Raw genomic sequence first — 11,953 nt, 5'->3', positions numbered from 1 at the left:
AATATAGATTTAGATCTATTGGTCTAAATTTAGATCTATAGTATTACATCTAAATCTATATTGTCTATCTTTAATAGATCGGTAATATGATGTCATGGTCAATATCATGATACGTCTGCAAAAGCACCCTCAGCTTTCATATTTGGCATATTAATATTTGAACAGGGAATGAACAATGAGAGATGGGCAAAGAAAGAGGTAGGGGAGGGGGGAAAAGAAATGTTAGTGAAAGAAAATGATAGGAAAAAGAAAATAGTCATGAGAGAAAGAGAAGCAGTTTTAGGAAGGAATACTAGAATTGGGCAATGAGAATAAGAGAGAGGGACAGAAAACAATAGGAGGGGAAGTGTAAGGCGAATGAATGGAAAAAAATTCTAAAATATTGCCATCGTAGTGAACAAAAAAAACGGTGTGGTCTTACAATGGAATAGGTTGACTTTCCACAATTGATTAGTTAAGATAGTAATTGTGGAGATGTTTTCAATTTGTGCTGATAATAATTATTTTCTTGATCTGACTTCCTCATTAGCAAGTTTTCCACCAACAAGTGAAAAAGCGATGTTGTACACATAGTTAAGACTTGAAAGTTCAGTGTTTCAGTAAGCTCTTAAGGAGTTTAGCAAATCTACAAATTTTCGGGAATCCACTGCCAATAAAAAAGCCTATATGCTTCTGTGAAGCTGCTATGCAATCACGGAAGGTTAATTGCATTCCCTTTGGTCAGTTAAAGGAATATTTCTGTTGATTGTCTTTAAATGCACATCTCAAGGATGATGCAATGATAGCCACTAGTAAGGCCAATAGCAAAGGGAATTATCCCCTTCCCTGCCTGGCGCTTGTAAAAGCCATGGAGTGTTAACGTGACTCACCCTTTTCAACTATGGTTTGTTAAGAATGTTTGCTTCCTTTTAAAAGAATTATTTCTATTCAATCCAGTGCAATGAACTGCATATCGTTGATATTTAGTTAGCCACCGTGAATCAAGCTGCTTGCCATAGCCATCGTGTCACAAAGTGGTGATGCAATGTGACAGGTTCGAGATATCTGGTGTTGTGATTGATATCTGTGACACATCGTTATAGTAAATATCAACATTCACAAGTTGCCGCTTCATCGAGGAAGTGTGGCAGTCATGGCTTGGTATTTTATTTTACTTGTTTTTCTAGTGATACAGGATATGCGATCAGCTGAGGCAACAGCGCCGTGTTCTGGTAAGTTCTAAATGCTTGATAAATTACTAAAAGCCATTTTGTGAAATCAACTCCGAGCGGCTGCTCCCATTGGCTGCTAAAATGTTAACCCATTTTGAGCTAACTGTATAAAAAGAATATTTTCAGTCACCATATCAGCTACAAAGCATTAACAAGCATGACAGGAGGGTTTTCAGAATGATAACAAGATATAAGTGTATAGACAATCTACAAAAAAGTTTTGGGGACAGACAAGATGGCTACTTCACGTATCGCTCCACATCTTTCAGTGTCTATAAAATTATTAGTGTTCCACTTAAGCCTTATATAAACAATCTCAGCCTTCTCTAAAAACGCTAACTAATACCAATAAGTTAAGAGCAAAGGCTAATAATAGGGTGAGAGGCAGTGTTAGGTAAGCGTAAGAACTTTTCTCTTTGAACAGCGGTGTTCATTTTGTGGTCATTTCTGCACAAGTTTTTTGTAGACCCTGTTGCCTATAAGCTATGCTCGAGCAAAGAACAGGTCATTTCTGAACACTCAATGTCTTTTCGATAAACTCCAATGTTTCCTTTACATAGCTTATGCAGCTGCCAATGATACCTTGTATATCCATTGTTTATATTTACTTTTTTACATCTTGATAGAATTTGTTTCTACTACTGAAAAATTTAAAAACTTCGTGAAGCTGATGTGCTGCAATCAATCCCGCTACATTTCCGGTAAGCCAGTTTTTAATTTGTTGTAGGCTCAGATCCCATAAACAGAGTGCATATTGTGGGACTACTTGAAATATCCCCAACCTCGACATGTGATGCTAATGAAGATCTATCAATATTTGGGTTGTCATTGGCGCTAGCAGCGGAATACATCATAGACTTAGTAAATGGCACAAACTCTGCGCTTTCTGTGCCAGGCGTACAGTATGGTAGGTACTTGCTAGTACCTGTAATGTGCCCTTTAGAATTGATTATAAAGTCCATCTGTAGTTTCGAGACCAGATGACATGATTCGGTTGACAAGTAGATTGGAATAAGTTACCTGACATTTGAGAACAGAAATTTTCTCCCAAGTTGTGGAGAAGTTTTCATAAAGCAATAGCGTAGCGACACATCCCCATATGGCGCTGAAATGTCATCATGGAAACAGCCGTGCCACCCTGATTCTCCCTTGATTCAGCGTTACTGTTTGAAAGCAAACCGCCCATATCATGCGCCATCTTTATGCCATGGAAATGGCCTTAGCGACCAACGGGGTCGCAGTTGCGAGCGCATGGTCTTGCTTTCATGTTGTTTCATATACAGAAACTTTTGTTGTTGAAGTCTTCAACCTATCTGTTTTTACTTGAAACCGAAAATGGTAGAAGAGTAGGCTGTATGAACCAACCCTGAAATCGAAACATCCCTTGACTACCTGACTGAGTACGACACTTACAGAATCTTAGTTAGCAGAAGGCACTAAAACTTAGGTTTGTATATAAAGACGTCGAAATTGCTAGCCAAGAATAATTTTATTGAAACTTCAAAAAGGTGAAACGTTAACACGAGGCGTCACGTAACCATCGTTCTACTATAGCACCATATGAAACATGACTTGCTTGTCGGCCGGACAAAGCACTTTGGCACTGACGCACCAGGTGCACCGTGTCACTACACTATAGCTAAATGGAAACTTAGTACTGTATTAGGGTTTAGTTTGGAAAGTCATTTAGTCTCCTCAGGTCTCTTCTCATGCTTTTGCACAGGCTGTACAAAGTATAACTGATATTTTGAATTCTGGTACAGTTATGAGCTTGTTATTTGGGTAACAGATAAATAAAAAAATTTCTCAGTGACTGCAGTAAAAGCAACATTTGAAATGTAATAGCATGAAAGTTGACATAATTAATTGCTAAAATGCTTTTTTTCAGACTTCGTGCTTGAGAATATTTGCAGAAATAGAAGTTTTGCCACCAGAAAAGCTGCTCTGAGTATACCAGAGTCAGTTTGGACTGAGCAGCGTGTATGCCTGCATGAGACACAAAACATGACAGAGCAAGGATCCCTACTGCTAGGTAAACACCAGTAATTCATCGAATGTAACCTGATGTTTAAAGCAGTGCTGTCATGATTCAAGCTGCTTTCCCATTGCACTTGGCAAGCAGAGAATTGACTAAATAACTAAACTCATTAACTCAGTTAACCTAAACAGTTTAAACTGAGTCAGACTGGTTATGTTCTTCAGATACAAAGTTCAGAAAGTCTGCAACGCTTTTTCTGTGTTGAGCTTGCCATGCTTGACTGTGTTGTACTTGCCATGCTTGACTGTGTTGTACTTGCCATGCTTGACTGTGTTGTACTTGCCATGCTTGACTGTGTTGTACTTGCCATGCTTGACTGTGTTGTACTTGTCATGCTTGACTGTGTTGTACTTGTCATGCTTGACTGTGTTGTACTTGCCATGCTTGACTGTGTTGTGCTTGCCATGCTTGACTGTGTTGTACTTGCCATGCTTGACTGTGTTGTACTTGCCATGCTTGACTGTGTTGTACTTGCCATGCTTGACTGTGTTGTACTTGCCATGCTTGACTGTGTTGTACTTGCCATGCTTGACTGTGTTGTACTTGCCATGCTTGACTGTGTTGTACTTGCCATGCTTGACTGTGTTGTACTTGCCATGCTTGACTGTGTTGTACTTGTCATGCTTGACTGTGTTGTACTTGTCATGCTTGACTGTGTTGTACTTGCCATGCTTGACTGTGTTGTGCTTGCCATGCTTGACTGTGTTGCACTTGCCATGCTTGACTGTGTTGTACTTGCCATGCTTGACTGTGTTGTACTTGTCATGCTTGACTGTGTTGTACTTGCCATGCTTGACTGTGTTGTACTTGTCATGCTTGACTGTGTTGTACTTGTCATGCTTGACTGTGTTGTACTTGCCATGCTTGACTGTGTTGTACTTGCCATGCTTGACTGTGTTGTACTTGCCATGCTTGACTGTGTTGTACTTGCCATGCTTGACTGTGTTGTACTTGCCATGCTTGACTGTGTTGTACTTGCCATGCTTGACTGTGCAGCTGCTATGCAATCGTGGAAGGTTAAATGCATTCACCTTATTCAGTCAGAAAAATATTTCTGTTGATTGTCTTTAAAATGCACATCTCAAGTATGATGCAATGATAGCCGCTAGTGAGGTCTATAGAAAATGGGAATAAACTATAACTAGTTACCTATAGGTATAGCTATTCCCTTTTCTATTGACCTATTATTATTATTATTATTATTATTATTATTATTATTATTATTATTATTATTATTATAGAACCTATTCTCTATTATAGTAAGTATAACTAGGATGAAATAAAATTATATCTCTAGTTATACTTACATGTTTTCATGCCAGATTGCGGTAGGTATTTCCATGCTGCATTACACCAGGTCTTTTCAACCTGTATTATGTCCGATGTTTTCAAGATATACTAGACTGGACATATGGACGTGTTGGAAAAGCATATCGGAAAGACATATTTTTTGCCATTTATATTTACAATATGAATGGCAGATAAAAATGACTTCTGTGCGAGTAAATTTACCAAAGAACATCAAACTTGCAGTTGTTCAAATAAGACTGCTGACAATTGCTAAAAGACGTGAACAAGTACCAACAAATATACCGTGAGACCATGCAATATATTTGGCTTTAGTTGGTAAACTTTTTTTCTAATTCACAGCTGATGTTCTTGGCTGCCAACAAACCTGTACTCACTGTAATCTGAAAAACCTTGTATCAAGTTACAAGGTTGCAGTGCTTGAAACCTGAATGTGGATTGAAACGTTATCAAAAACGTCTCTATTCTTGAGGCTAGATATTACAAATATAACTCCTAGCACAACTCTTAGAATGCAAACCAAAATACTATTTCTGTAGGCTTCGATTAATACGCAATAACAGGTCATACAATGCCAGTTCATACGATGGTTTGATTGAAAATATGATTATTTTCCAGTTTTTCTTTTGAAGGATTCATAGGGCCAGCCTACTCTTCAAATGCCAAATATGCAGCAGAGTTTCTCAACAACACAAATATTCCTCTGATAACGCCATCCGCTACTCTAGCTGAACTGAGTGACAAGCAGAAGTACAATTCTCTTTTTAGAACCGCCATTTCTGATGAAAAACAAAGCAAGGTAGACTCTTGCCTGTTTGCTATTTTTTTAGTCAAATTATGCCAGCAGCTTCACAGATCCTTTGCAGAGTGAAACTGTTTTGTCAAGAGAACAAATATTACAAGAAAACTCTGTTAGAAAACAGTTCAAGAATAGCAGATACACTCAAACCTCTACTTGAGGTTGCCATAACGTACAAATTTTCCAAACGACAATGTAGAATGCTAGCAGATATTAGACTCGACACCGTAAGGTATTTTCATCAAACACTGCATGAAGTTTTTTAAAACATTACAGTTTTGTGAGTAAAACTGGAGAGGCTGGAAAGGCCAAAATGATATTAAAAAAAATACAAACCCAGTTGAAAGTGTATAAGCTATATAATTTGAAATTCTGTGTAGTAGTAGAAGTTGGAGTGAACTATGGCACAAATCTATACTAATACCACTCTATCTGAACCAAGCTTCGATGAGCCTACACTTCCTTTCATATATGTCTAAGATACAGTAACAATGAAAATAAATATTTTATTAATTTAGTTTTTTTCTGAATAATGTAGTATTCTACATTATTTTATATGATGCATTTGATGCATTGTAATCACTGGCGGCCTTAATTAAGAAGTCATCATAAATGTTTCGGCTGTAGAGAAGATTTAACGGGTGAAAATGCTTCAAACCAAATAAGTAGATCTGCGACTTACTAACTCGGGTTTGTTCAGTCATACCTTGAGGTACAATTACTCAAATAATTGTTCTTTGGACTCTGGAACGAACCAAGAAAATTACAATGTACAGTAACTTTACGCTAAGTTAAGGCGAGAGCACACCTTCAATATCAATTTAAATTGACTTCTTTCAACTTGGTTTCTCTACACCCAGGTCTTTGCTGCAAAGAGAAAAGATTGTACATGTACATGTCTAAAATAAAGTAAGAAGATATATATAATATTATAAATATATATAATATATAACCTAGATACACCTTGCATAGTTTTCTCTTCCACAAACGGCAAGAGAAAAAATATGAGAAAATTAGTGTCATACTTTTAAGGCTATGAGACTCTCGTCATTCAAAGTGAATTTGAGAGCTTGCACCAACTTGACGCTTTACGAAATTTGTTTGTAACGCGACGCAAAATTTTTACTTATAGTATATCATTTACATACGTGAAATTTATGTAAAATGAGATTTGCATTATAGGGATGGATGTCTACTGCACCTTTGTAGCCCATGGGCCGACAAACTAGTTAAGTTATTGTTTAAAAAATTGGTTGTAAGCTGACCCTGATTAAACTTAGCTCCAAAAGCCGACATTTTCAAGCAGCTGTTGTTGCTAAGAAAAAACAATACTAGATGACAGCCAGTCAAAATGGCAATATACACAACTAACCAATCCATCTGATGAGTTAGTCTCTGTACATGGTTTGATATGACTCGTCGCTATTAGAACAATGGATGTTTGTTTCTGACAGGCAATTGTGGAGGTAGCACTCAAGTTTGAGTGGTCATATGTGCTACTCGTGCACACAGATGATGAATATGGGAGGAAAGGTGCTGAGACTGTTAGTTCATATGCTGAGCTGAAAGGAATTTGTTTTTCTGATACACTTGAAGTCAAGATAGAGTCAGATGATCCTCTAACCTACTACGATGAGATAAGCAAACAAATCAAATCGGATCCTGCCAGAACTGTAATATTCTTTGGAGCTGAAACAGTGGGTAAGTTTGTGTGATGTAGTCTTATCACATGGCTTTATCCTGTTGTCTTAGTTTTCATAGCACCATCAGACTATCGCTTACCTTTTGTAGCCATTACACTGATGGAAAATCTGTTAGATCTTATACGCTCTGCAGATGATAAGAAATTAATACTTTCGTCCGAAGGTGTTGGAAAAAGTCCCAAACTTCTCGAGGTGTTAAGTTCAAGCAATGGTGAACTGGAATTTTTTACGCTAGCTCCTTACAATGAGCAAACCCCTTTGGAGAGTTATATTCAAGAAAGAATTGACAATAGGTCTGGTGCAAAAAAAACGGATGCACTGATAGAAGAGTTTCTTCAAAGATGTAGCGAAAGCCAAGGCTGCTCACAAGACAGTCTGCTAAAAGCTTCCGATGGGACTCAACAAACTATAGACTCGATTGTTTCTCTGTTGTACGCATTTAAAGAGACACAGAACCGTTTATGCCAAGGTGGCCCAGGTCTTTGTTCAGACCTTGGCAACAGCCCTCTCTTTTATTCAGCTATGATGAACACCCTTTTGACGGCATCAATTCAAGCGAACATAAGTGATCTGGACATTGCATTCAGCTATGATCTCAATGGTGACATTGACAATCAAAAAAGATTTCCAGCATTTACTCTCAATCTAGCAACCGATTCAGAACAGGCATGGACATATCAGCCTATAGGCTTATATCACCACAATGATTCATGGACATATGACGATGGCCAGATGATTGCTGAATACAGCTCAAGATGCATCTCAGACTGCTACTCTTGTTTAAAAGAAGCAGCTCCATACATTTACAGGCGAAATGAAAATTCCCGCTATATAATTGCAGGTACAGCAGCTGTTACTGATATAATGGACGAGCTACAGTGTGGCCAAGAGGTAACTCCAAATGGATTCATTATGATGGAGTCATTTTACTATGCTGTGCAACAGATTCACGATATAACTGGGATGGAATTCAGCACACTTTTCATTGATACTTGCTATGCTACATTAGGCACACAGGCTATTATGAGTAGCATATTTAGAGAAACCGACACAGCTTACTTGACTGATACAAATAATAAGGAATGGGCCATCAAACCAACCGATTTTGTGGTATTCATAGGGGATGCATCCAGTGGAGTGTCTCTGGTATTGCAAACCTACCTTAGTCTTTTCAACATTCCTCAAATCTCTTACAGAAGCACAAGCATCTGGTTGAGTGACTCTTTTCGGTATCCAATGTTTTTGCGAACGGTTCCTAGTGATGAAGAACAGGCAAGACTAATGGTTGATATCTTGCAGCAGAATGATTGGAGCAATATCGGGTTAATTCAGTCTAATACTGTTTACGGCCAAACAGGAGGCAACCTTGTTTTGAAATATGCTAGCAAAGCTGAAATATGTGTTTCGTATCACAAGATCATCAATGGTTCACAAGAATCTATTAATGAACTGGCAGATAGCACTCGAATTACTGCGATGAAAAGCGAACTGCCAAGAGTCATTGTCATATTCGCAGAGGAAAGACTAATAGCAGACTTTTTGCGGAGAATACAATTAACTGATCCACAATGGAACGAGAGAGGAAATATCCTCATTGGTAGTGAAAGTTGGAATAAATTGACAAACGTGATAGAAGGTGTTGAAAAGTTTGTTTATGGCTCCCTCACTTTTGCTTTTAGTGATGATACTTATTCTTGGACTGTGAATGGTAACAACCATTTTAAAAATTATTTAGCCACGCAAAGACCAGACAACAATCTCGATAATCGCCCATTCATACACTTCTGGCAGCAATATTTTGACTGCTATCTTCCACAGAACTCACTGCCATCAAAAGTAACACGGTGTGAAGAAGACTACAGTCTGGATAAAAAAGGTGCAGAATTAACGCAACTCGACTATGAAGATGTTGTAGGAAAGCAAGTGGTTATCGCTGGTCTGTCTGTTGCATATTCCTTGCGTGAAGCAGTTTTTGGAGAAAATCAATGTATTATCAATGATAAGCATATTGACTGCTCTCCTTTGTTTGACACAACTGATGGACGCTTAAATTTTTTTCGATATCTCCAAAATACGAAAGTACCTGAGCAGGTGGGCAGTAGTATTAAATCATACCTTCCTTATTTACCTTCTGGTGATGGTAAAGTAAATTACAAAGTATATAACATCATCAAGGCCCAAGACTCTGCACTGTACAATCATGTATACTCAGTAAATGATGGAGTGATCGTCGAAAAAGACCAGCCCCAGTTTTATCTCGGCGGGAAATTGGATGTCTCGCCTGTCTCTGAATGCACTACAAGCTGCCAATGTTTTAATGATTTTAATTCTTCAATAGAGGTAGCTACAACAACACCTACAACAACGTGGAAAGCACCAGCTTGGCTCCTTCCTTTGCTTTTAGTCATTGCTTTGTTGGTAGCAGTCCTAATAGCTATTGTAGTATACATAATCTTACTAAGCCGAAAAAGTACAAAAGAGAAGGGCAACTATGAGTACTTAACAATGCATCAACTGACTCGAGAAGGTGAGTAGTGAGTGCAAAATCTTTTTTGTATGTTATTGAGATTGTTAGTTTAAAACTGAAAAAAACAGGGAAAAGGATGAGAGAGATGGGGTGAGAAAGCAAAGGGTGAAAGTTGGGGGTGAGAGAAGGCGTAAAAAAGGAGAGAAACAAAGCAAGTGAGAGAGGAGAGCGAGAAGGAAGTTAAAAAGGAGGGGTTAAGAAAGAGGGGTGAGAGAAGAGAAGGGAGAAAGAAAGTAAGAGAGAGATAAAGGAAGAAAACAAGAGAAGGAAAAGAGGGAGAGAGAAAGAGGGAAATGTATTGGGAGAAAAAGAATCGGCCAATAATTTTGCTACAAAATTACTAAAAGCAGTCGGAATTTTTATTAAACTGATAGATTTTTACCAGTGCTATTTGATCAGTTCTTGTGAAGGTCAGATGAGAAAAAGTGAGCTATACTCCTTTTCACTGTTTTAACAGGTACTTCTACTAGCATAGCACCAGTGCCACCATTATTACCACAGTCTGCGCTTCCAAGGGTGAGCCAACCTCAAATAACCAGAGGCGTAAGCCAATCAGAAATACCAGTGACCGGTTTACCGACTCAAGGTAATTAATACTTATCTTCGTCCATTTTCTATTTTTTAGTGTTGGAGTGTTTTTAATAAATAAGTTTATGCGTGCAATTGTTATCACAGTATTCACCTAACCATAACAATATTCATTACGGCTGCCATTTAGATGCAGAATATCTGACTGCTACAGATTCATCTCACAGATACTCTAACCTAATCACAGGAGACAACTATGAGACGCCCAACTTGTAAATGACATAAACCATTGTCATGAAATGAAAAGAAAATGGCTTATCAACGCAGTAAGGAGCAGAGGGACTCATGATATCAGCTTTTAGCTAATGACTGTTGTAGTTGAAATTATTTAATGCAACAGCTAACCTAAGTTGCCTAGCCTAAAACTGGCTTCTCTATCATGAACTCAAACAATGAAATTCTATATTTATATCTAGTGTGTAATGCATTCTGGGTGTGATGGTCGTTTTAATTTTTATTTCCTTCCAAAGTAATCTTCATGCAAATACTTTGACAAGGAGATTTTAATCTCAGTTTATTTAGAAGTAGTACCCATACTATTACAATCATTCAACTTTATGACTTTAAAAATGAAGATGTAACAGATTGTTACAGCAACGTCATAAAAAGAGGGTGGTCAAAAGAGGGTGTGAGGAAATTAATGGCTGTAACAAATTAAAATATAGAAATAAATTATTTGAGTCTCAGTACTTGGCTGTTTATTTTGAGTTAATGCCTCATCTGACAGGTACATGTACACCTTCTATGCCATAGTTCCTTATTTTCACCACACTAATCTATGTTCTACACCGGTATGGAGATCATATTTTAAATGTGAGGCTACAGATTAGCATACGTGTATTCTTATCGTGATCTTACCACTGCAATGATTTAGTAGTTAACTAGCTGCATTACCCGTCAACGGGAACAGACTTACGTACAGCAAGAGGTTTATTGAGAGTTGTCTTTCATACTGTAAAACAACTCCAACTATGCAGTCTACTGAAATTGTTGGGTTGATCAGACAGCATACGCAGTCATACATGTCAATCATTTTGGGGAGAACAATGGAAATCTGCAATGTGTTTTACAGCTAGTCTACAATGCATCAGTCTCAAACCACCAAAATGGGAGTTGTCCTATTTTTGTACAGAGAACTGATAAAAAATTGACAGTGCTAGGCAAACGGATGTTGTTCAAACTGGCAGTATTGAAAAATTGTGCATGTTTTAAGAAATTCTACAAAATATTTTGCTATTGCACTGCTGAGCTATCGCCAGCATTTATTGAATGGAGACATCTACATGCACTATACATGACTTCTACAGTTCTACATCGAATGGAGACTTCTAACACTAATCATGGCTCACCAGTTCTCCGTCTATAGCCTGTCTTTTGACATGGTATATACAAACAGTACTGCAGTAATGTGGTTGTGTTAATAAAATATATCAGTAAAATTTACATGTATAACAGCACAAACAGTATGATGTCAAGGCAGATACAGCATTAGCACCTTACAATAATAAAACATAACGCCAACATGATAGCCTTTTTATGAGACACAATAAGGAAAACAAATGCATGAATATATATATATATATACTGAAAAATATGCTAGAAAATGCTGCATGTGGATAATAGGTAGGTATAGCAGTACATGAAGAACATAGCATGATACAATAATTCTTATCGTGATCTTACCACTGCAGCGATTTAGTAGTTAATGCTCTGTCAGTTAGCATAGAGAATTGTATATAGCTAACTGGAACTACTTGTACATGCGCATCACTGGTTAAA

The 11,953-nt window shown here is 37.7% G+C and overlaps 1 protein-coding gene across 3 annotated transcripts; it reads left to right on the top strand.

The window, feature by feature from the left end:
• The first annotated feature begins 49 nt into the window (after window positions 1-49).
• Window positions 50-10,863, top strand: LOC137401026 (uncharacterized). Of its 3 annotated transcripts, none has more exons than XM_068087384.1 (8): window positions 50-348; window positions 1,939-2,118; window positions 3,100-3,243; window positions 5,190-5,356; window positions 6,811-7,057; window positions 7,148-9,586; window positions 10,044-10,172; window positions 10,305-10,863. In XM_068087384.1, exons 3-8 carry the CDS (start codon window positions 3,216-3,218, stop codon window positions 10,388-10,390), a joined length of 3,096 nt encoding a protein of 1,031 aa, XP_067943485.1. In that variant the 5' UTR covers window positions 50-348; window positions 1,939-2,118; window positions 3,100-3,215; the 3' UTR covers window positions 10,391-10,863. The 3 variants fall into 3 exon arrangements, with proteins under 3 accessions (XP_067943485.1, XP_067943479.1, XP_067943472.1); XM_068087378.1 differs by lacking the exon at window positions 50-348 and adding an exon at window positions 1,121-1,211 and having other exon boundaries at window positions 10,329-10,863; XM_068087371.1 differs by lacking the exon at window positions 50-348 and adding an exon at window positions 1,121-1,211.
• The last annotated feature ends 1,090 nt before the right edge of the window (window positions 10,864-11,953 follow it).

This window comes from Watersipora subatra, chromosome 1 (genome assembly GCF_963576615.1).
Source record: "Watersipora subatra chromosome 1, tzWatSuba1.1, whole genome shotgun sequence".
NCBI classification, from domain to species: Eukaryota; Metazoa; Bryozoa; class Gymnolaemata; order Cheilostomatida; family Watersiporidae; genus Watersipora; species Watersipora subatra.
The sequence above is the reverse complement of the archived record's forward strand: the minus strand, read 5'-3'. Positions and strand labels throughout refer to the sequence as shown.

Bases quoted from the DNA above. Each gene is read 5' to 3' on its own strand.
- LOC137401026 (XM_068087371.1), top strand. From the start codon at position 1,133: ATGGCTTGGTATTTTATTTTACTTGTTTTTCTAGTGATACAGGATATG. The intron at 2,119-3,099 runs GTAGGTACTTGC...GCTTTTTTTCAG, and splicing joins TGTGCCAGGCGTACAGTATG to ACTTCGTGCTTGAGAATATT. The intron at 10,173-10,304 runs GTAATTAATACT...GCTGCCATTTAG, and splicing joins GACCGGTTTACCGACTCAAG to ATGCAGAATATCTGACTGCT.